We start from the raw sequence: 26,295 nt of genomic DNA, 5'->3' as shown, positions 1-26,295 counted from the left end.
AAAAAGAGTTTGAATGTTAATTTGTTTCATGATCATTTTTTTTTTCGGTGAGGAAGATTAGCCCTGAGCTAACATCTGTTGCCAATCCTCCTCTTTTTGCTGAGGGAGATTGGCCCTGGGCTAACATCCATGCCCATCTTCCTCCACTTTATATAGGACGCCGCCACAGCATGGCCTGACAAGTTGTGCGTCGGTGCATGCCCGGGATCCAATCCCAGACCACTGCAGCAGAGCGTGTGCACTTAACTGCTACACCACTGGACCAGCCCTTTGTGATCATTTTTAAAAGAGTTTTGAATGTTAATTTGTTTCATGGACAGTGGGGTTTATATTAACTAAACCTCTTATCGTAACACTATTGAGGTTAAAGAAGTTATCTACTTACAGTTGGTTTGATCTTGACAGTACATGTATTCTTAATTAAACATTAAAAAATTCGTAATGTCTTATTTTAAAATAATATTGACAAATATATGTCAAATATATTAAAAAATATTTGACATCTGTGAAGAATATCATAATCTCTGTTTCTAAGCATTTGAGAAAAATCCTCCCTTAAATGAATTTAGGGCAGAAGGACTTGGTCACATTTTTTAGCATAACATACAGGTTCTAGAAACTGTTGGCTTCCATGTAACTACAGAAAGTAGTAGCATCTTATGCCTTTTACTAAAAAAAGCAGGTAATCCCTTTGTCTTACAGAGGAGGGAATTGAGGGGTCAGTAGGACAAGAAAGGTAAGAAAAAGGAAAAAGACTGTTTGAATCCTGTAGAAGAAAAAAATCCAACAGCAAAATATTTGAAATAACTTTAATTCCAGAGAGAATTGTAAAATCAGGTGTAAGAGCAGGTAACTTAAAAACTGCCATTTAGAAACTAAGGAATCTGATGACTTTTCTTAAAATCAGAAACAAAAACCGAAAAACTTTGATAACATAGAATTAATTAATAGATGCTAGAGAACAGTGTTCTCTTGTTAGTATTGTACTTCAGATCTGATGGGTTTCTGTCTTCAGCCTGTTTCCTTATGCCCCTGGATAAAAAAGAAAAATGCTTTACATATAGGGAGTAAGAATGCTTCTTATCCCAGCTTTGCCAGAGAATACTTATCTTGTGCTTATGAGATGCAGTGGTAAAAAATTAATACATGTCTATATATGTCTTACTGGCAAGGGAAGATGTAACCAACAGAGGATACTTGGTATTGAGGAGAAGGCAGAGCTGCCTGGCAAGGAGAGCTTGGGCGAGAGGATGGAATAAGCTGTGTATGGTGTTTGATAAATATGTTCCTCAAACACAGACACACACACACACACACACACAGACACAGACACACAGACACACACACACCCCTACACCTCCCCACCCCAGTCATACATACAGTATGTGTAGCCTTTTCAGATTGGCTTGTTTCACTTAGTAATATGCGTTTAAAGTTCCTTCATGTTTTTCATGACATGTGTGTTTATGTTTATATGTCTCACATATATTGTAGTAGTGCCCTTAATGAAAACATTCTGCCTCCAGCGGGAAAAAAAAAAAAAAACTGCTTATTTTTCCACATGACTGGCAAACAATTATAGCTTCTACTAGGAGCCCTTTTCCTGTTGCTGGGAAAATAGCTGGGTTGACTGGCATTTGCATAATCGTCTTTAGGGCTATTGTGGGTGGGTTTGGCTGCTGACACAGAGCTGCAGACTGGCCACCTGTCCAGAACAAATGAACTCGGCCTTTGTGCAACATTATCTGTTTCTCCACAGTGTAATTTCTGAGTAATGAATAATTTAATTAAAATATTATGAAACTAGTATTTAGGAAATGTTTGTGTTGAACTTAAATCTTCCATTTTGGGGAGAGAGAAATTTCCTGCCTCTTCCACTGGCACGACTATATATTTCCATGCCCTCTCTGGCATAGTTTTGTAACTGCTTTTGTGAAATTATCCTCATGAATATTAATTAGGGATGTGAGAATTTAAAAAGAAACTTCTAAATGATTTGTATTCATCCTTCTATAAATTATAAATTAAGTGTTGTCTAATGTTTTCTAGGGGTCCAGTTCACTTATGTGGAAGAATTTATTAAACATTTAAAGTCAGCAAAGGAAGAACTATCTAAGGTCTTGAAATACTAACCAATTGTACTTCATTTTTCTTGATAATTAATCCCATGACTCGTTTAGGGAGTTTTTGCCCTAGTAATGCACACACTGCTATGTTGACTAATTTTATCAATCATCTATATTCAGCCTGTGATGGGAAATTTCTGTTTTTTGAAACTTACATGTGACATAATGTTGATATATCTTGTATGTAATGACCAACTGAATTGAATTTTCATGTTAGAATTAACTTGTAATAGATAGACCCCATAATCATACTATATGAGAAAAGTCTCAATATCAAATAAGTGATCAGTGAATTAGTAAATACTTTTAAAAAATTACTTGCCAGAGTTGTTTTTGGGCAAAATTTATGTGGTTGTGACAGTAATCATGTCTTTTAGTTCTCATTAAATGTTTATTCAATGAGTGAAAGATTGAATACTGCCAAGAGACATTATTGAGTACCTATAGTATACATATCAGTTACTTTATGTGTTATTTCATTTGATTATTGTAACAATCTATCTTTTGAGATAGGTGGTATTATTATTTTTTAATAGACTTTAATTTTTAGCAGTTTTAGGTTCACAGTAATTTTGAGTGGAAAGTACAGAGTTTCCATATACCCTCTGCCCCTACACATGTATAGCGTCCCTCACTATCAACATCCCGCACCAGAGTGGTACATTTGTTACAGCCAGTGAACCTACATCAACACATCGTTATCACCCAAAGTCCATAGTTTACATTAGAGTTAATTCTTGGTATTGTACATTCTATGCGTTCTGATAAATATATAATGACATGTATTCAGCATTGTACTATCATACAGAATATTTCAGTGCTCTGAAAATCTTCTGTGTGCCACCTGTTTGTCCCTTTCTCCCCACTAACCTCTGGAAACCACCGATCTTTTTACTGTCACCATAGTTTTGCCTTTTCCAGAATGTCATATAGTTGGAATAACACAGTATGTAGCCTTTCAGATCAACTTCTTTCACACAGTGATACACCTTTAAGTTTCCTCCATGTCTTTTCATGACTTGATAGCTCATTTCTTTTTAGTGCTGAATAACATTCTATTGTCTGGGTGTGCTGCAGTTTATTTATCCATTCACTTACTGAAGTGTTATCCTTGTTTTATAGATGATGAGACTGAAGCTGAGATCAAGTAACTTGCCCAAATTCACATATATATAATACATGTCGAGTCTGAGACTAAAGCCCATGATCTAAATCAGTGGTCTCTGGAGTAGGTTGTGCACACCATTGGGGGTGTACAAGATGATTATATATACATGGAGGACTTTTTAACAGCCCCCTCCCTGTTTGCCTTTGTGTGTTGCAATGTACAGCAGTTTTCATTTGATTAAGTGGATTTACAGATTATATTCTCTAATTTAAATTAAACCAACTCACAAACTGTACAAATAGCTTTAAAATATCATTGGGAAAAATATGAAAATTCATTGAAGATAATTCTAATAGTGCAAGCACAAGCAAACTCCAAGAAAAGAGCAGAGATGACACTTCTCTTAAGTTCATCAGCTTAATTATAATGTAAAAACTGTGATACCCCAAACAGACCTGAAAAAAGTAAGCCAAAAATAACTTGTAATTACCTAGAAGATCATTTAATTATGGATTTATAACAACCTTCATAACGATGAACTTTAACCTAAACTTGTAGCTGTCTTGAAATAGTCATTGATACATGATACATGAACCTATCAAATTGTAAAGACATTAGAAAAATTAATTATTGCGTATTTGTCTTGTCTCTCTGAAGTTGTGTTTTTCTTATGTGTTATAATCTATATAATATATGAATACAAAGTATCTGGATATGATTTGTAACTAAATATACATATTTCAGGGACATAACCTCAGCATTTTCTTTATTTATGGATTGTGCAATCAAAAAGTTTGGAGATCCCTACTCTAAATTGTATTAGTAAATTTTGAAAGGTCTCACGCTAATTAAAAAAGTAAATTATTTCCATTTTGCACCTTTCTGCTTGTTTGAAGTTTATCTGAATGCTGTTATCTTCCATTCCTTGTTTGAAGGAGTGTTCATCTTTCTAATGAATGTTTCATCTGTGTGATCTTCATCCTAACTCTTTCCAGTTATGCTGACCTTATTTTTATAACTCTTATCCATTTTATCCTGGTTTTCAATCCCTCTTTTTGCCACTGGCGCCTTCTCTCAGCCTATAAGCTTTTCTTCTATTTTTAAATTAACAAACAAAACCTTCCTTTGATGTACCTCTTATCAAACTTCTGCTTTTCCTTTATATATATTTTTCCATTTGAAGATCTATACCCATTGCGCTTTTTGAGAGCTGAGACCGCATGAGAATCATCTCTGTTCTTTCCAGTGCCCAGTGCAGTATGGCATGGGGTAAATCTTTTCCGAGTAAATATTTATTGAATTATAAACATTAACCTCACAAGTATAGCACAGTACTTGGCACAAAGACATAGCCCTTGCCCTCTAGAAAGTTAGACTCCATTAGGGAGGTAAGACCTGTTCGTGAGGAATCTGAAGATCAAGTCCAAGCTAAAGAAATTGCTTCCTCCCAGTGAGCTAGTCTTGAACTAGACTTTGAGGACAAGATAGCATTTGTTTTTTTTTTTTTTAATTTTTTTTCCCCCAAAGCCCCAGTACATAGTTGTATGTCATAGTTGCAGATCCTTCTAGTTGCTGTATGTGGGACGCGGCCTCAGCATGGCCGGAGAAGCGGTGCGTTGGTGCGCACCCGGGATCCGAACGCGGGCTGCCAGCAGCAGAGCGCGCGCACTCAACCGCTAAGCCACGGGGCCGGCCCCAAGATAGCATTTGGAGTAGAAGGGTGTTATAACTTGAAAGTGGTGCAAATAAAAATAAGCAGTGTTTCTGGAATTATTATGGAGACTTAGGTGATATTGGAAAGAAGTAAGGAGATATGCTTGGGATATGCTAACTTAATACAACTTGATAGAAGGTTGTAAATACTGGGGGTCATTAGAGAAGCCAAGCCAAAAAAATATATGTTCTGGAAAAGAACAGTGAAGTGGGAGTCATGATTTAAATCGAGTATTGGCCCTGTTACTTAGTGAGAGATCTTGAATAAGTGCCTAGTCTTCTTCATCTGAGAGAGTTCAACTAGATAAATCTAAGGTCCCTTTTAGAATCAGTCATCAAAATTTCTTAGTGAAAGATGATACCATATTTAATATTTCAGCTAGAAAGCTATTTTTGCATCCAGCAAAAGACTTGTATGTGGAAAAAGCTTGACTTGGTGAATCTTTTTGTTAGAGTATTCCCTATTTTTGGCATGGCTATTTCACATAAAAATAACATAAACGGGGCTGGCCCCATGGCTTAGCGGTTGAGTGCGCGCGCTCTGCTACTGGCGGCCCAGGTTCGGATCCCGGACGTACACCCACGCACCGCTTCTCTGGCCATGCTGAGGCCGCGTCCCACATACAGCAACTAGAAGGATGTGCAACTATGACATACAACTATCTACTGGGGCTTTGGGGAAAAAAAAAAAGGAGGAGGATTGGCAATAGATGTTAGCTCAGAGCTGGTCTTCCTCAGCAAAAAGAGGAGGATTAGCACGGATGTTAGCTCAGGGCTGATCTTCCTCACACACAAAAAATAAAATAACATAAACGAATTTTCCCACTCTTCAGTGCAGAATTGGTCAGGGATTGGATATAGAAGGATGTACTCTGAATATCCTAGAGAACTGCCCTCTTCTTTTCCTAAAGTCATCCACTGTTTCAGGGTATGCTCTGTGCATAACAAATTTGTTAGCTTTTGTGGAGTTACGAGGAAATTAGGACTCGCGTATTCAGAACTAAAATCTAACTGACAAAATAAGATAGGTAATATAAAAAGTTACAAATGTATAGTATCACTAGGGCTCTATTTGTTTTATATGATTAACTGCCACATGCATGACATAATCAGTTAAGGGCCCTAAGTTTGTAGAAAGATATGAGAACCGTTATTCGAATATCTGGAGAAGGCAGGAAAATTGAGTGGATATAGAGAGGGGTACATTCTTTACCAGTGGAAGGCTGGGATCAAAAATGCAGAGGTAAAAAATAATTGTGAATGAGCACAATACATCTGGAGGAAGACTTCTTATGGGGTAGAAATGCATATAGTAATCATGATTACTATTTATCAGGTACTTGCTGTGTGCTAGGCATTGGTCCAATCGTTAGATTTAGGTTCCATTATTATGCCCATTTTACAGTTGAGAAAACTAAGGCTCAGAGTGGTTAATGAAATTACTTTGTGTCATAATTTGTAAGGGGAAGAGTGGGGCTTTAAACCCAGATTTGTTTGACCCCAAAGACCATGTATCACGTAGTATAATATTATACTAAAGTAATGACTATGAAGCCTGCTTGCTTTTTTTGGCCTTTTCTGCTTTATATACTTGTTGTTTCCTACCTTTGACACATTTCAAAATTATTATCTTGGCTCTAATACTTTAGTGCTTTGGATTGTGTTATTTTCTACCTTTTTAAACCTGTCCAGTATTCAGCTCTCCTGGGAAGCCTGGAAATCAGAAGACTCATGTTTTGATCCCAGTTCTACTACTGGCTTCCTTCGAGTACTGGCCAAGCTAGTCCACTCTTAGTCTTTAGTTTTATCACCTAAAAGTAAAAAATTTGTTTAAATATGTTATCGTTCTCATTTTAACAACAAGCCTGAGTAACAACAGTGAATTTCGACAGTGTTCAGTACCTAGATTAGCATCTGGCCTGTAGTAGTAAATGCTTAGTAAATATTTGTTGAATGAATGTAGGCCTGGAGCACTTACTGTATGTGAGGCATGGGCCCAGTGCTTTATTAGCACGGACTCATTTAATTATATAAACATCACTTTGAAGTAGTTGCTATTTACTGCCTTTGTTTTTGAGATGAGGAAATGCAAGATAAAGATGAGTTAAGTAACTTGCCAAGGTCCAGGAGTTAAACCTAAGCTTGTATTTCTGTGCTCCTAACCAGTATACTGATGATTCCTAATACTGGCTGCACATCAGAATCACCTGTCAAGTTTGTTAAAGTATCAGCTTCATAGCTTCACCTCTAGAGTCTCTGATTAACAGGTCACATTTATTCTCTAGTACTTTAGCTGCCCTGTTGAGTGACCTATTTCAATTTGCTTTAAAAATTCTTGTGGCAGTTTGCACCTAGAGGATTTTGAGTTATGTTATTGACTGACAGATAGGCAGTGTTGGTTGTTTTGATTTTTAGTCCTGTAATTTATTCTCTTTGCTACTCAGAAGTGATGCTCAGTAAATGAAATACTCTATTTGAGTTTGAGTGCTGCCTTTGCCATGTATTATCTAAGTGCATATCCTTAGATAAGTCACCAAACTAACAGGCTTTGGTGGATTTCCCCCCTCCAGTTAAAAACTAGCATGTTTACCTGTCTCATGGTATGACTGTGAGGTTAAATATGGTGGTGAACAATGCTTACGATACAGAATCACTCAATAATGTTAGTTGTTTCAAGAAATTTTATTTATCACGTAACCATTACGTAGCAATAATGGAAATTTAAGAGACAATTTTAATATTAATAGCAAATATATGGCCTTCTTTTTTAAAGAGTTGCTTTTTTCCTTTTAAAGTTTTCTTTAACTGCAGCAATGTAGAATCTGTAGTATCGAAAGAGTTGAAGCTTACTTTGATTGACTTTTTCTTTACTGAGTGGTTAAATTTGCTGAGGTCTGGGATATTACCTTTTATTGATGTGGTTCCTAACTTGCGATATTTTCATGAGAGTGGGAACTTTGATCTTTATTTTATTATTACAAGCTCAGCCTTTGGTACCTAATTTTAACAGTAGTAACAGTTTCTGGTAAGTAATCATTTATGTTGTACTTTAGACAGCTGGAAATTGCTTCTATGAGAAAGAGTAATGTTTGCACTCTTGCATGCTACCAAAGTTGAATTAGGCAACCTACTCGAGAGTTTCTAGCTTCATGTTTCGAAGTAGATATAAGCACTTGGTCTTAAAATGCTTTTTAAAAATTCATCTTTAACATATCTGTAAATGTAATAAAAGAAAACTTTAGAAGGAAAAAAGCAACTCTTTAAAAAAGTGGTAATAAAAGCGTTTACCTCTCAATCCCGTTTCCAAGTTCATATATATTCTAGATCATATATGCTTACATGTATTGTTTAAACATTCTCTTTAAGAACTGCATAACGTTGCAGAGTATTGATGACCATAATTTGACTAATTTCCTCTTGATGATATTAATTTATTTAATTCATCTGTGGCAGAATATAAGCACCACAAGGGCACTGATAATATCCGTAATGTCTACTGTTATTTCCCCAGCATCTAACGCATTGCCCACTAAGCGATGAAAGTGCTTTCTCTGGTGGAAGAAGCTGCTGTGCCAGCTATTGCCTGACATATGTTGGTTACCTGTGCTACATTGGTTCCTATAAATGGTGCAAAATAGAAGAGAGTGAGGAGTGGCCTTGGAATGCCTGGGTTGGAGTTATGGGTATAGGCATTGTTGCTGTCTAGGTGGACATGTCACTTAACTTTTTTGTATAGTCCCTTATTGGTCAAATTCTAATAAAATATGTACTACACTCAGTTTTAGTGAAGATCAAACAATACAATACATATGAAAATACTTTGTAAATGTAACACCCTATATGAAAGTTAGTACTATTAATTTCTTTTTCTTTGTTCATTACGTGGATTGATTTGTATCTCTAGTAAGTTTTCTAAATAGATTAAAGGATTGACCACTGACTTTAAAAAGTTAAGATCATCAGGACAATGTTTAGGAATGGAGCAAAGAGTGAAAGAGACATAGATAAGATGAAGTTATAATTATCTTCCAGAAATTATCTTTTCTCAAAACTGGAATAAAGTAGGAGACTAGTCCCTTAACAGTCAATAACGTCTTCTAGTTGTCCTGTTTCAGGTTACTTGTAATTGAGAGATGTATAAGAGACTTCATAATACCCAGGAAGTTGTAACATACTTGAATGTTACTTTGTGTTTAGGGCTCTGGAGACATACATATCCTTCCCTTTTGCTTTTCCTGTTTGGTGTAAAAACCAGACACTCACTTGTTTCCATATATTTATTTATATTAAATTGAGTTTAGTAAATTCTGTTGTGACAGTTTCAAGTCTTACTTTTTTTCATTGACAGTAATTTCTATTGCATCAGCTCTTACAGGACAGGACAGGACGTTTTTCTTACACCTACTCTTAGAATCTGTTGCAGTACCCAGCAAAAGTACAAATCTTCCAACCAATATCTTGCCTTTTGCCAAGATATTCACTGCGATTACTTACACACACATGCACACACAAACTAAGTCATTTTGGTAGCTTAGTATTAGGATTTATATAGTCATGGATTTTGTGTGTGCGTGTGTGTGTGTGTGTGTGTGTTACATTTTGTGTTGCTGTCCTTATTGGAGAAGGCAACTATATTGCAAGAGACTTTAGTGCATGCCATACATGAAATTGTATGAAAGACTGAACTCATGCTTTATGGGAAGAAAACCTCAGACCTTCTCCTTAGTTTATGTGTAATGCTTTTAGATTAAAAAAATTTTTTTACAGTATTTTTAATTGTGTTAAAATATACATAAATTTTACCAACTTAAACATTTTTAAGTGTACATTTCAGTAGTGTTAGGTATATTCACATTGTTGTACAATCAATCTCCAGAATTATTTCATCTTGCAGAACTAAATCTCTGTATCCATTAAACAAGTACCCATTCCTCCCTCCCTTCAGCCCCTGGAAACCACCATTTTACTTTCTGTCTGTATGAATTTGACCTCATATAAGTGGAATCATACAGTATTTGTCTTTTTGTGACTGGCTTATTTCACTTAGCCTAATGTCCTCAAGGTTCATCCATGTTGTAGCATGTGTCAGAATTTCCTTCCTTTTTAAAGCGGAATAATATTCCATTGTATGTATATACCACATTTTGTTTATCCACTGATGGACCCTTGGGTTGCTTCCACTTTTTGGCTATTGTGAATAATGCTACTATGAATATGGGTGTGTAAATATCTGTTTGAGTCCCTGCTTTCAATTCTTTTGAATATATATCCTGAACTGGAATGGCTGGATCATATGGTAATTCTATGTTTAATTTCTTGAGGAACCTCTGTACTGTTGTCCATTGTGGCTGTACCATTGTACGTTCCCACCAACAGTACACAAGGGTTCCAATTTCTCCACATCCTCACCCACACTTGGTATTTTCTGTTTTTTTGATAGTAGCCATCCTAATGGTTAGCTTTTAGAGTTTTAAATGTATGATCAACATTAAGCAAGAAATCCTTATCTACACTCGATTTATTCCCTTTCCCACATCTGATTAGTTCCCAGGTTGTCAGTTTTGCTTTGGAGCACCTCTTACTTGTTAGTTCTTTTCTCTTTCCACTGCTTAGACCAATACAATAGCTTCCTAATTGCATCACCCTGCTTCCCCTTTCTCTTTATAATAAATCTTCTACATCAGCACTATGGTCATCATTCTGAAATAAAGGTCTGATTATGGCGCTCTCTTTTAAATGTCAATGGGTAATATAACACTTATTGAATGCTAATTAAAAGTGGCTTTACCTAAATTTTACATGCCCTGTAAGTCTTGAATTCACCTCCATTTTACAGATAAGGAAATCAACTGTTAGAGAAGAGATAATAACTTGTTTAGCTTTGTACTACTAGAGAGTAGTGGAACCAGGATTTAAACCCAGTATTATCTGACTCCCCTATTCCTTCCTTCTTTTATACTTGACACGTTGTTTATGCGTATCCTTTTTCCTCTCCTTGGTCACCAGGAAATCCTTTATGCTTCTTCCTTCAAGGCCCAGCTTAAACATCACTTTTTCTGTGAAACTTTTCTTGGCTCTCCTTGTCCCCTCTCTCAGATCTCTCCAGTGGATTTTGCTCTCTGTTATATCATAACACTTTGTACATAACTGTGATAAGGCCTTCCCTTGATAAAGGACCATTCAAAAACAGAAGATAACATGTTACTTTGTAACAAAGATTTATTGAATTGAATTTGTGAAAATTATTCTCTTTATTGGCGTTGTTAGAAGCATTGGGAATGAAAAATTATTTATGTAGAAATGGCACATCGTTATAGATTATATATTAAGAGAACATGATGGTGACTGAAACTTTCAAAACAGCTAAATTATGAGATAAGTTTACATAAAAATTTCTCATTTTATGAAGAATTTAGTTCAAGATTCTTTGTTTATTATTCCCCAAATTCAAATTTGGGCTATGTGTAATTTTTCACAGTCATTTCACTGCATTGGGAGGGAAACACACCTATACATAGTTTCATACTTAATTCATTGTCAGAACTAACATTGGAGCCTTAGTATTTTTCTTTTTCACTAATCTGATTCCTAAAGACTACAGACTCCTTAACCCTCATTAATGAGAACTCAATGTTAAAAATATAGATGTTAAATTGAAAACAACTTCTCTGCGAAAGACACTGTTAAGAGAATGAAAAGACAAATCAGAGACTGGGAGAAAATATTTGCAAAACATGTATCTGATAAAGGACTTGAATCCAAATTATACAAAGAAATCTTACAAGTCAATAATAAGTAGACAAATGGCCCAGTTAAAAAGTAGTCCAAAGACCTGAACAGAGACCTCAGCAAAGAAGTTACACAGATGGCAAATGAGCATATGAAAGATGCTCAGCATCATAAGTCGTTAGGGATTTGCCATTAAGATACCACTACATATCTGTTTGAATGGCTGAAATCCAAAACACTGACACCACCAAATGTTGACCAGGATGTGGAGCAACAGGTACTGTCATTCATTGCTAATGGGAATGCAAAATGGCACAGCCACTTTGGAAGCTAAACACTGTCTTATCATACGATTAAGTAATTGCACACCTTGGTATTCACCCAAATGTGTTCAAAACTTAAGTTCACACAAAAACCTGTACTTGAATGTCTATAGCAGCCTTGTTCATAATTGCCAAAACTTGGAAGCAACCAAGATGTCCTTCAATAGGTGAATGGATAAATAAACTGTAGTACATTTAGATAGTGGGATGTTATTCAGTGATAAAAGGAACTGAGCTATCAAGCCACTAAAAGACATGGAAGAACTTTAAATGCTTATTGTGAAGTGAAAGAAGCCAATCTGAAAAGGCTACAGTACTGTCTGATTCCAAATATATGATATTCTGGAGAAGGCAAAATAGAGACAGTAAAAAGATCAGTGTTTGCCAAGGGTTGAGAGGGAGGAGGATGTAGAAGTGGAGCACAGGGGAGTTTTAGGGCAGTGAAACTATTATTATGCTAATGTAATGGTGGATTCATGACATTGTGCATTTGTCAAAACCGATAGAACTGTACAACACAATGAATCCTAATGTAAACTATAGGCTTTATTTAATAATAATGTGTCAATATTGCTTTATCAGTTGTAACAAATGTATCACACTAATGCAAGATGTTAATAACAGGGCAGTCTATGGGGCGGGGGAGTATATGGGCACTCTGTACTTTCTACTCAATTTCTCTGTAAATCTAAAACTGCTCTTAAAAATAAACTATATTAATTTAAAAATGTATATGTATAATTGTTCACCAAAACGAGTAATGATTCAGTGCAGCAGTTATTTACTGAGCAATGACTGAATTGTATTAGGTTTTTATAACCCTGTTCTTTGCAGAACTTATAGACAGCCCTTAGTCAAAATATATTGTGATTTGAGGTAGTCTGTGGTTATATCAGAATGAATTGAGTGGTCAGAAAGTGTTTTAAACTTTGCAAGAAGACCTAGATTTGAACCCAGGATTAACTAGCTGGGTGTTCTTATACAAATTGCTTAGCCTTTTAAGACTCATCTGTTGCATCTACTGCATAAGGTGGCGGTTTTAAACATTAGTTAACAAACGTGAAACATCTGGTACATAGTAAGCACTCAAATATTAGCTCTGATGATTAGTTATACGTTTTCCATCTAACAAGGGAAATGGAGGAAGAATCTCATTGGCCTTGAATGTTCAGGCACATTTTGGCTATTTTTTCTGGATTTCCCCCCTCTATTTTGAGATAACTAAGGGTCAAGCACATGAGATTATTATTTGCTTCCTGATTTGATATATTCCAGTTTCTGCTGAAGAAGAAACTGCTCTTACAGCTGTCTTTGAGATCAAGTTGGCAGTTTAATCATGCTGACTAATATAACATTTTTCTTATTGTTTAAAAACAACAGCAACTAGCTTATTCCCCACCCCTCCCCCCTTGCCAAAAAACCTACACGTCAGAGAGGCTTACAAATACGTATCAGCTAATCCAAACCTTTAAATGTGACTTTAATAAAAAATTGAAAACAGTTAAAATTTTTACAACGTTTAGTGACTTTTTAATGTTCTAAATAAGCCAAAATTATATACCTTTTGCTCTAAAAATCTATAAGCCATAATTTATAATTTCCAATTGATAATGTTTTACATATTATAAAATAAACTCCTCCAAGTGCAGTTTTTGCCAACAAATAATATTAATCTTTATTGGAAAATGACTTTAACACAGTGAAAAATATTGCTTTTCTTACTAATAGCTTCTAGCAATTTGGAAAGAAAACTTCAGAAAATATTGAGGAAAGAAAAAAACAGTCATAAAAGTTTAACCATCATTCTTGGTTAAACAACCTACTGAAAAATGGAAAGTAAGTAAAAACTATTGAAATGGTAGAAGTAAGCTAAGTCAGTGTCTTTTAGTCAGTAGGATATTCTCTTGATTAAAGCTTGCATCTAAATTGCTTTGGGAATAAATGGAGGAACTCTATAGGAGAAAACAAGAGGGAGGAAATGGTTGAAGGGAGGAGGAAACCTCTCTGGAGGGAGGAAAATGGTTGAAGTGAACTTGAAAATAGTTAAATAACTAGCATTTAATATTTGACATTGGGTAGATTTGGCCTTCTGCCTCCTAAAGGGGAAGATGACCTTCCATTAAACAGACTTCCACATTATACACTTACGTTGACAACAGCATTATATAAACTGGACATTTAACATGTCCTCTCTGTTTAAGTCCAACAAGATTTATGTACATTTATGAAATTGTCATAATAGCAACATTCAGTGGAGAACTAAGCATATTTTAGGCAGATGACTTTTATGTCTCTTATGTATATTAAAGGCAACACTGTGAATTTTGGGTAAGCACAGTAAATTAACTTAAGCTGATACATCCCAGTTATTAGAACTGTAACTTTCCAAGGAAACATTTTTGTAAATGTGTTTTTATGATTCTGTTTTAAGCACTATGATAGTATGGTGCTTTTACTCTGAACTGAGTAAAAGAAAGGCATTGGAGGTTCTTTCTTAAAGAAGGAGAATAACTTCATGGAAAACTGCTTTGAGAGTAGGTGTCTCCTAGGCACTAAAGAAGAATTCACTATGTAAGTGTAAGCGTAAGCTTCAAAGAACAAGTTGGGTGCTTACAAGTAAAAATGTACTCCACCAACCATCTCCCACATTTCCCCTGCTATTTTTTACATCACCAATTTTTTTTACCTAAGTTATGCCCAGCCCTGGAATGCCGTTCTTCCTTTCTTAGTTGGTCAAATTCCTATTTGCTCTTTCAGATCCAGTTCCAATCTGCTTAAGTCTACATAGGTTTTCCTGACATCTCTCACTTTAGGCTCCCCTAAAGTGGCTTCTCCTCTTTTCTTGTACTTATCCTAAACCTAGTATTGTTTATGTTATAATCCAACAATCTTTTCTGTAATTAAATAGCCTACCAGTGTGTTCATCCCTGGGCAGAAGGGTGGGGGAGGGGAGATACCATCATCTATCCAGTTGTATAAAGCCAAAATCCAAAGGGTCATCTTTGTTGTCTCCTTCCTTCTTATCTTTTGCATAGCTAGACCATTCATTGCCAATCATGTCAGTTTTCCCTGCTGAATATCTGGTTCTATCTCCAGTGCCTCTACCACAGTTCAAACTATCATCATCTCTACCAGAATACTGCAGCAGTCTTCTTTGGATCTAAAGAGTCTCTTGTAGACGGTATATAGTTGGATCATGTTTTTTTGGTGAGGAAGATTGGCCCTGAGCTAACATCTGTTGCCAATCCTCATCTTTTTGCTTGAGTAAGACTGGCCCTGAGCTAACATCTGTGGCAGTCTTCTTCTATTTTCTATGTGGGTTGCCACCGCAGCATGGCTTGATGAGCGGTGCATGTCTGCACCCAGGATCTGAACCTGTGAACCCTGAGCCACCAAAGCGGAGCATGTGAACTTAACCACTACACCACCAGGTGGACCCTGCAATCTCTCTTTTGATTGGAGAGTTTAATCCATTTACATTTAAAGTAATTACTGATAAGGAGGTATTTACTTCTGTCATTTTACGTTACTGTCTCTTTTGTGTTTAGTTGAGTTTTTGTAGTGAAACGTTTTAATTTCTTTCTTATTTTCTTTTGTGTGTAGCCTATAGCTATTTTCTTTGTCATTACATTTATCATTTTAAAGTTATGACACTCTAATTTGAATTTATGCCAGCTTAACTTCAAAAAACATAAAGAAACTCTACTCCTTTACATCTCCATCTCCACCCTTTTCATTTATTGATGTCACAAAATTACATCTTTGTACATTGTGTGTCCAAAAACATAAACTAAAAACTGGTTTTTTTAATGCACTAGTCTCTTAAATTATGTAAATCAAAATGTGGAGTTACAAACCAAAGTTTCAATAATACTAGCTTTTAGACTAACAATTTTTTAAAATAATATATTAGTCTCTAAAATCATGTAGAAAACAAAAAGTGGAGTTACGAAGCACTGTTACAATCATTCTAGCTTTTATAATTGCCCCTATATTTACTTTTAGTGAGATCCTTATTTCTTCATACTGCTTCAAGGTACTGTCTTTCACCCAGCTGGACTCCCTTGAGCATTTCTTGCAGAGCAGGTCTAGTGGTCATGAACTCCCTCAGCTTTTGTTTATCTGGGAATATCTTAATTTCTCCCTCACTTTTGGTGGATGTAGTATTCTTGGTTGAGAGTTTTTTTCTTTTAGCACTTTGAATATATGGACCCATTGTCTTCTGCCTTGCCAAGTTTCTGTTGAGAAATCTGCTGATAATCTTTTTTTTTTTTAAAGATTTTATTTATTTATTTTTCCCCCAAAGCCCCAGTAGATAGTTGTCTGTCATAGCTGCACATCCTTCTAGTTGCTGTATGTGGGATGCGGCCTCAGCATGGCCAGAGGAGCGGTGCGTCGGTGCGCACCCGGGATCCGAACCCGGGCCGCCGGCAGCAGAGTGCGCACACTTAACCACTAAGCCACGGGGCCGGCCCTGCTGATAATCTTATTGAAGATCCCTTGTATGTGGCAATTCACTTCTCTCTTGCTGCTTTTAAGATTCTCTCTTTGTCTTTAGCTTTTGACAGTTTGATTATAGTGTGTCTCAATGTGGGTCTCTGAGTTCATCCTACTGGAATTCATTGAGCTTCTTGGCTATTTATATTCACGTCTTTTGTCAAATTGGGGAAGTTTTTGACCATTTTTCTTAATATAATCTCTCTCTGCCTTCCTCTATTTCTTCTCCCTCTAGGACTCCCACAGTACATATGTTGGTCCATCTCATAGTGTCCCAAAGATTCCTTAGGCTCTGTTCACGTTTTTTCAGTGGGTAATAGGGGCAACAGTGGCTGCCCACCTCTGTGTCGGTGCTTCTGTGTCTCCACCTCCTTGATCAGAAGCAACAATCAGTGATCAGAGCACAGATCCCTGATATTTGGAGGACAGGGCGCTTATTGTCCACCCTGTCTCCTGCAGGCTGTGTGTAAGCCGTTCCAGGAATAAGTGCATGACTGCCTACCGCTGTGCTGGGAGGTAGGGGGGTAACTACTGCTGAGTTAAGTGCAGAAATTGGGAAAAATTAACTTCATTTAGCATCCAAGCCTTCCCCTGAAAGTTGTAAGCCTTCAAAAGACTTTAGAGTTCCAAAATAGTTATATGAGACAGATTCTGCCAATGGGTCTGTTGTCTGGGTTGGGAGACAGATTCCTGATGCCTCCTACTCTACCATCTTCCCAGAATCCTCTCCTGCAATAGTCTTCTAAGGGGGGATATAACTCAGAAACAATCAGATGGAAGAAATGCATAGGGCAAGGTATATGGGAAGGGGTTTGGGGCTTCCATGCCCTCTCTGGGTATACCATTCTCTCAGCACCTCCACATGTTCACCAATCTGGAAGCTCTTCAAACCCCATACTATTGGAATTTTTATAGAGGCTTCATCACTTAGGCGTGATCAGTTATTAACTCCATTTCCAGCCCCTTTCTCCTCTCTGGAGAGTGGCAAGTGGGGCTGAAAATTTTGGTGACCAGCCCTCATCCAGGAGCTCACCAAAAGTCACCTCATAAGAACAAAAGACACTGCTATCACCTAGGAAATTCCAGGGGATTTAGGAACTCTGTGTTAGGAACTGAGGTCAAAGACTAAATGTTAGAACAAAAGATTCTCCTAGCACCCCTATCTACAAGGGTTTTTATGAGCTCTGTGGCAGGAACCGGGGGCAGAGACCAACATATATATTTTTTGTTTTATTTTACAGGTATGTTTTTTAATTTGGTTTCTTTCACGTAACAATATGCATATAAGATTCATCCAAGTTGTTGCGTGAATTAATAGTTTTTGTTGCTGGATAGTATTCCCTTGTAATGATGTACCATAGTTTGTTTAACTGTTCACCTATTAAATAAAGGACATCTTGGTTGCCTCCACTTTCATGAATAAAGCTGCTAGAAACATTTGTGTGCAGGGTTTTGTGTGGACATAAGTTTTCAAATCAGTTGGCTAAATACCTAGGAGTGTGATTGCTGAGTCATATGGAAAGTCTGTGTTTAACTTTATAAGAAATTTCCAAACTGTCTTCCAAAGTGGTTGTACCATTTTGCATTCCCACTAGCAATGAAGGAGTGTCCTGTTGTTCTTCATCCTCACTAACATTTGATATTGTAGTTTTTTGGATTTTAGCTATTCTAATAGCTGTGTAGTGGTATCTCGTTGTTTTAATCTGCATTTCCATAATGACAAATGATGTTCAACATTTTTCATATGCTTATTTACCATCCTTATATCTTCTTGATGAAGTGTCTGTTCAGATCTTTTGCTCATTTTAAAAATTGGGTTGGTTTTCATCTTATTGTTGAATTTTAACAGTTCTTTTTATATTCTGGATACAAATCCTTTATTAGATATGTGATTTGCAGATATTTTTCCTAATCTCTAGCTTGTTTTTTCATTCTCTTAACAGTGTCTTTCTCAAAGGAAAGAGTTTAATTCTGATAAATTCCAGTTTATCATTTTTTCTTTCATGTATCTTGCTTTTAGTGTTCTATGTTAAAACTCTTTGCTAAAGGTCAAAGAGATTTTCTTTTGTGTTCTCCTACACGTTTTATGGGTTTGTGCTTTACTATTAGGTCTATGAACCATTTTGAGTTAATTTTTGAGTAAGTTGTGAGGTATGTGTTAATGCTCATTTTCTTGTATATGGTCATACAATTATTCAAGCACCATTTGTTGATGCAGACTATCCTTTATCTAATTGCCTTTGTACCTTTGTGAAAAATCAGTTTACTGTATTTGTGTGGATCTATTTCTGGGTCTGTTCTGTTCCACTGATCCGTGTGTCCATTCTTGTGCCAATACCACACTGTCTTGATTACTGTAATATTTTAATATAGTAGCCTTGAACTCAGGTAGTGTGAGTCCTCCTTGTTCTTATTTTTCAAAATTGTTTTGGTTATTCTAGTTCCTTTACCTTTCCATATACATTTTAAAATCTGTCTACTGATGTCTATAAAAAAGCTTTCTGGAATTTTGATTTGGATTGCAATGAGTGTACAGATCAAATTGGGAACAATTGACATCTTAACAATATGAAGTCTTCCAATACATTAACGTGGAATATCTCTCTATTTAGATCTTCTTTGATTTCTTTCGTCAGTATTCTAGGAGTTTTCACCACGTATAATTCCTGCACCTATTTTGTTAGATAGATACCTCAGTACTTCATTTTTTCCCCAATGCTATCATAAAAAATTTTTTTAACTTCAAATTCTAATTGTTCATTATAAGTATATAGGAGTACAATTGAGTTTTATATTTTGACCTTATATCTTACAACCTTGCTAACTTCACTAACCCTAATTATTAGTTCCAGGAGGTTCTTTTTGGCTTCTTTGGGGTTTTCTACATAGACAATCATATCATCTATGAATACAAATAGTTTTATTTCTTCCTTTCCAATCTGTACTCCTTTTATTTCTTTTTCTTGCCTTATTCTATTAGGTGGGACCATGAGCACCATGTTGAAAAGGATGGGTGAGGAAAGACATCCTTGCCTTATTCCCAATCTTAGGATGAAAGCATTCACTCTCCATTAAAAGTATGTTAGCTGTGGGGCCGGCCCAGTGGCGCAAGTGGTTAAGTGCGCATGCTCTGCTGCGGTGGCCCGGGGTTCGCCGGTTCGGATCCTGGGCGTGCAGCGATGCACTGCTTGTCGAGCCAGGCTGTGGCGGTGTCCCATATAAAGTAGAGGATGATGGGCATGGATGTTAGCTCAGGGCCAGTCTTCCTCAGCAAAAAAAAAAAAAAAAAAAGAGAGAGAGAGAGAATTGGCATCAGATGTTAGCTCAGGGTTGATCTTCCTCACACACACACAAAAAGTATGTTAGCTGTAGGTTTTTTGTATATACTCTTTATTAGGTTAAGGAAATTTCTTTCTGCTGCTAGTTTCTTGAGAGTTTTTTTTTCATGAATGAGTATTAAATTTTATCTAGTTTTTATTCTGTTTGGTCCTCAAATGAAATAGGATAGGTCTTTTAAAAAGTCATTAGATCTTGTTTTTTCTTATGTAATTAATTTAAACAAAATTAATCTTTTGATTTTCATAAAAGATAAAGACTAAAAATGTATGTTTAATGTTTAATATATAACATGAGATTGATACTTCATTTAATCGTGAAGTAAGTACAGGCAGTTTATTATGTAATTTAAAATAATATGCTGATTAATTTTTTTACTTTAACTACAATTATATACCACAAAAACAATGAAAAATATTTCAAAACTTTCCTTAAGGATGGGGGTGAAGTTCTCCATTATTGTTAAAGTAGTTTTAGAGTAGTAAAGGCAGTCGTTGTATAATTTACATCAGTTTGAGAAGTATCTAATTTATGCAGTGGACTTGTTAATTTTTAAAAATCGTTTGCATAATGTTGGGACTTTCATGACAAAAAGTTGTAGTTTTTAAATAACATGGTTTCCTATAATTTTGAAGAGCCATCTGATGGCAAACCCTTAGTAAAATTTAAATACTAGTTTCTCTGTTTGTTATAGGGAAGAAACGGGTACAGAATAACCTGTGTTGGAGCCATGGAGCACACTCCTGCTCAGCTTGCTGTGGTAGATGGGCAGAAGGTTAAGCCATCAGTCCATTTCCCAGTGTCTACTAACAGTGGCTTTCTTTGTGTTGCTTCAGTTGTTAGTGCAGTATAGCAAGTGTTATTGAGAGGTAAAACAAAGCAAGTCTTACATTAGACACTGATGGCTTTTTAAAAAGTTGGAATGGGATGTTATTGAATGTTCCAAAGAGTATATTGATAGTACATTTTTATGGAAACCGCTGCTCCAGAGTAAACTGCATTAGAAAGCAAATCAATATAATACATCAGTAGTGCTCAGGTAAATATAAATAAATTTTATATGTCTATTGCCCCAGTTTTAGAGAGTAATGTTGTAGGTTGGAGGAGTGATTTTTTAAAAAAAACAGCACTTTAAAAAAAATTGCCAGCCATAGGTTTATTTTCCTTAGCCACTTAATAGGGGTAGATTTTATTTTTTATATAAATAAACCTTTTATTCATGAGATGTAGCTTTAAGCATGACGTAAAAGGGAAACCAGTTAATTTAAGTATAGAATGCTTTCAGAGGCATGAAATGTTATTTAGGACCTTTCCTATAATGGCCGCAGAGTATTTCTTGAGCATCCATGCAGATTAGATCTTGAACAGCTGCATGGAGCACACAGAAGTCATGATTCCTGCCTCTGAGAACTAACTTGAATAAAGTCTTTCATTTAAAGATCTCATTGTTTGTCTATTTCATGAATCCCTCATCTCATCTCTGAAGGGCTCATTCAGTTTAATACAGTTCAACTTTGTGGTTTAGAGCTCTAGAAATTACTATTGTAACTTATAACGCACAAAAAAAGACAAGTTAAAAGTAATGTCAGAATTTTTTAAAGAATTAGATAAAATTCACTCTAAAATAATGTGTTTTTTTGCAGAGATTTAGAATGACAACTAGGGATTCTAATTCAAATTTAACTTTTAACTAGTTATATGATCTTAAATAAATTAAGTATCCTCTTAGTGTCCAGTTTCTGTGTGGGTATAACAAGGCCTAACAGAGTTAAGAGAGATAAATGTGTTGACATGCTTGTTAAGTTTGTTTTATACAAGTTTAGGGTGCTGTCATTCTGCCTTCTTAGTCCTACTCATAATCTAAGGCTCCTATTATATCCTTTGTTCTGTATGAAGTCTTCTGCAACCACTTTAGCAGTATGAAACTGAAAAAGTCACTATCATATCATTTAGATGTAATTTGTTAAGAAAATGTCAGATCATCTTTTCCTCTTCTAGGTACTTATATCACATATTGTCACTTATTTGGCAGTAACCCATGTGTTGCCTCTCATTTTATGTTATGTACTTCTTATTCCTGTCTATATGTTATGAGTTCTTTGAATTCAGGGATCTGGAGTTATTTGAACCTTCACAGAAATTAATGTGTAGTGTCTTCTAAGTATAGAATAAACTTCGGGGGGTTTTTTTGTTTTGTTTTTGTTGCTTTGGAGTATCCATACATGTGTTCTCTTCCAATAGTGGAGATGGTCAAATCTTACTGTCATTGTACTAAGGAACTTATTTATTATATTAAAACCACCTGGTCATAATCTTAGAAATCTGGTACAGTTTTTTTTTTCCCTTTAAGCCTATGAGTATTAGGAACCAGAGAAATTTTGATCCAAACATTTCTAACTCAGAATGGCAAAAACACAAAAGGAGTTTGGATATTATACATTAGTAATAGAATAATGTAGGTGGCATGTATTCATGCAATCCGTGAATATTATTGGCATCAAATAAATGTTAGGGTCTTTGCTATAGCCTAGAAACATAGTGATTAAAAAAAAAGACAACATCCCTACCTGATGGAGCTTATAGTCAGTAAACAGGAAAAATGTTTAAACCAGACAGTAACAGTGTAATAAGGATTATGCATAAGTAGGGTGGTATGAGAGAGGGTGAGCTACTTTGTATACAGTGATTAGAAAAGGCCTCTTAGAGAAAGACGCAAAGTAAGACCTGAAGGTTAAGGAAGTACCTAGATCATGTTCTCTGAATATTGTTTCTCTCTGAAAGGAATCAGAATTCTTAGAAAACTAGTTTATTACAAATCTGGAATAGGAACTGTAAAAGCAAATAAAGAAACTGTCAAAGTCTATTGGAGTCACGATAAGGGAGCCAACTTGGAGGGACTCTCACTGACTACAGATGTAAGTAACAATTGGAGCATCAAAAGAGTAGTGATTGCAATAAATAGAAACACATCCACTATTTAAAATATATGAGTTCATAATGTTACTTAAAAAATTCGTTGTTCACCCTCGGACCAAAACTGGACAATCAAGTGTTTATCCTACCTTTCCTCTAAGAACTGTACCTCAGGATAACCAAACAGTTCAGAGGGATATTTCTTGTAAAAAGAATTCCAGCTAATAAATGCAGAAAGAATGATGAACTATTCTATGTTAATGAAATGACATGCAATACCTAGGCAATGAAACTTTTCACATTTTTCTATATATTTTTTTGATGATTTTGGGTTAGGAAATTTAAAAATTAATTTAAAGGAGGAGAGGTGAGAAGTCAGTAGGTAGGAATGGGAACGGTGGGAAGATATTTCGTGCAAATAGGAACAGTATGAACAAGGTGCAGAAGTGAAAACATACTGTACATATTTCAGGGAAGACTTAGGAATTGGGTTCCCCAAAGTATAAGGTATGTAAGTGGAAGTATTGTGGGTATGCTATTGTGTGTGAGTCCTCAGATTACACAGTACCCAGAAATAGTGAAACCAAACGGTTGCCAAGTTCATGAAGAATTTGAGGTTCAAAAGAGCTTCTCCACAGTTCCTGCTACCCTTTGGACTCATCAAAATAATGGTAAACAGAAGCATTCAGCAGTGGATTTAATTAAGCCAAATTGATTTGCCAGCAGACCTTAATAGAAAGGTACCATGTATAGCATGCAGCATTGATTTTACTTGGGTAACCTCTGCTTCAAGTAGGCAACCTATTAACTAATGTGATTGTTCTTCATCTCAGCATTTTATTTATTCTTTTTAAAGTTGTAAGTATAGAAATGAGTGTCCCAAAGTTAATGATTTCTAATCCATTACATTGGGCCCTGTTACAGTGCAGGGGTCCACATATGTTCCCATCTAAAAGTAATATGTTCTATATTCAGAATAGTTTAACCTTGCTTGCCAATAAAATAGTCTTCTCTGTTCAAATCCTGATACTCACCATACCTGTTATAGATAAATACTGTTTTCTCCAGGTTCATGTTGTATGGATAACAGTAGATGGGTATACTTTTTCTTTTCTTTTCTTTTCTTTTTTTTTTGCGAGGAAGATCAGCCCTAAGCTAACGTCCATGCCAATCCTCCTCTTTTTGCCGAGGAAGACTGGCCCTGAGCTAACATCCGTGCCCATCTTCCTCCACTTTATGTGGGACGCTGCCACAGCATGGCCTGACAAGTGGTGCGTTGGTGCACGCCCGGGATCTGAACCCCGGGCCGCCAGCAGCAGAGCGCGCGCACTTAACCGCTACGCCACAGGGCCAGCCCCGCTGGGTATACTTTTTTGTAAAACTAATTTTTTCATTTGAAGTGATTTGTGCCATGGTATTATTTAAAAAGAAAAAAACCCTTAAAATCTGTCTTCAAATTTTCTAGTATGGAATAGCACTAAGATTTGTTCATTAATTTTACAAGCCAATATGTATCTGTCTGCTCCAAAATAAAAGTGTTGTTACCTTTCCTGGTATATGAGAGTTTGGCTGCTGGGATTTAGAGATGCAGTACATGCCACAGCAGAGGAATGGTAAGAAATTGAGATGTCAAGCTGTGTAATCAGAGCTCTGTGGAGGTGGACAGCTGTGTTCCCTGTGATATACCAGAGGTAGTTTGTTTTTATGACTGGTAAAATAGTTTGGTGGAGTGCAAAGCATATTAATTAAGTTTCAATTTTCCCATCCTTCTACTCACCCTTTTCCTAAAAATGGAGAGAAGAGAAGACTGGGACAATAATGAAACAAGTTACATGTTCTACCATTTATCATTGGTTCTTTACTTCTGAATTAAATTTACATTTGGAAAGATGGAATTTGCTAAGTAATTATTTTAAGGAAAAGAGCTTCCTTATGGTGTAATACTTATTTTATTAAATATATATATATATATATATATATATTTTTTTTTAACAGGGTATCCAGAAGTTGGCTAGTCAGTATCTGAAGAGAGATTGGCCTGGAATAAAAACTGGTGATCAGAATGATTACAGGTAACTTAATAAGTAGTTCTTGTCCATTTTCTTTAAAAATGGTTTCACTCAGAGCTATGTCACATATAGATAATGTAGATTCCAGTGTTTTAAAAAATTGCCTCTTTGCTATGTTTTTAGACATAATTTCAAAATTATCAAAAAAATGTTAATATTCCACAATATATGTAGATAATCTATATAAAATAGATCATTTTCATATGTCTTAAGCCAAGATTATATTTTGTTTAATTGATTAGTATTCACATATGGAATTTAAAGAAAGTAGATGACAATGGGACACACATTGTTTCCTCAGTGACCTATAGATGAAACATTATTGCAATAATAATGAAACAAGATTATAGTGTTCTACCATGATCATTGATTCTTTATTTCTGAAACGAATTCTAAATTTGGAAAGATGGGATTTTGTGACCCTAGGGGAAAAGAGTTTCTAAGTAATATATATTTATATGTAAAACAAGGTATCTAGAAATTGTCTAGTCAGTGTCCCACATGCAAATTTAAAAGAAGATAGATGACAGTGCAATATAAATTGTGTCCTCAGTGACCTACAGATATCTTTAAAGTATTTGTAATTTTTTTTAGAACTTGATGTTCTTTTTGAGGTTAATTTGGAAGTTATTTATTGGTTTTTTTGCTCAAGACTGTCCTTAATGTTGAGGGAACCAGAAGTCAAAGACTAGATTTCAGAGTTTGCAGTCTGGTTGGAGTTAAGACTAATGCCCGGGAAATAATAGCAGAGACTCCAGGGTAATTAATAACTCAATATTGAAGTGTATGGTTGGACTCTGAATGTGAAGTCAAGTTGCTGGATTGTCAGCGAAGACTGACATCACCAGATAGTTTAATGGGGCTAGAAAACTGAAGGATATACTACAAGAAACCCTAATAGTTCTTTACAGTTGCAGGACTGATTGATAACTTGGAAGGTGTCATGATATATGTAAATAATAGATCCGTATAATTGCAATATAGAATAATAAAGCAAAACAGGAAAATTAAAAAAAAATAGAGATTTTTCTTGTGAACTTTCCAGTATCTACAAAGTTCACCTAAGGGGGGAAGATAGAGGAGATGAAGTTCTAGGCAAAAGAGATACGTAGGGCAAAACCTTGAGGTGAGAGTGAGAAGGATGCATTCAGTATTGCTGGCGTGAGGAAAGCCTGACCAAGGAAGAGATTGCTTGCTGGAGAGTGAAGAAGGACTCTAACTTATAGATAGGCTATATTCCAAGTTTGTTTGAAATTCAGGATGCAGGTTACCAAGATATTAAGGATAAAAAGGCGCTGCTCTAGCTTATACAACCTAATTTTAAAAAGTATGTTAAGCCAACTTTTACTAAATATTTACTATATGCCAGACACTATGCTTGGAACTTGAACTTATCTCTCATGATCATCAAAACAACCCTGTGAGGTACATATTATTCTCTTTTTATATACTAGGAAACTAAGTCTTGGGTTACATGCCTT

At 35.7% G+C, this 26,295-nt stretch overlaps 1 protein-coding gene across 2 annotated transcripts in view; it reads left to right on the top strand.

Annotated features, from left to right (window-relative positions):
- The window catches only part of FCHSD2 (FCH and double SH3 domains 2), a 256,434-nt gene that overhangs the window by 89,178 nt on the left and 140,961 nt on the right, over positions 1–26,295 (top strand). For both annotated transcript variants that reach the window (XM_087433411.1, XM_004433967.3), the window contains exon 4: positions 24,741–24,817. In XM_087433411.1, coding sequence (XP_087289537.1) covers positions 24,741–24,817 — 77 coding nt within the window. The remainder of the gene's footprint in view (positions 1–24,740; positions 24,818–26,295) is intronic.

The sequence above is a fragment of the Ceratotherium simum genome, chromosome 7 (genome assembly GCF_057802395.1).
Source record: "Ceratotherium simum simum isolate JZ-2026a chromosome 7, ASM5780239v1, whole genome shotgun sequence".
In the NCBI taxonomy this organism is placed as follows: domain Eukaryota; kingdom Metazoa; phylum Chordata; class Mammalia; order Perissodactyla; family Rhinocerotidae; genus Ceratotherium; species Ceratotherium simum.
The sequence above is the reverse complement of the archived record's forward strand: the minus strand, read 5'-3'. Positions and strand labels throughout refer to the sequence as shown.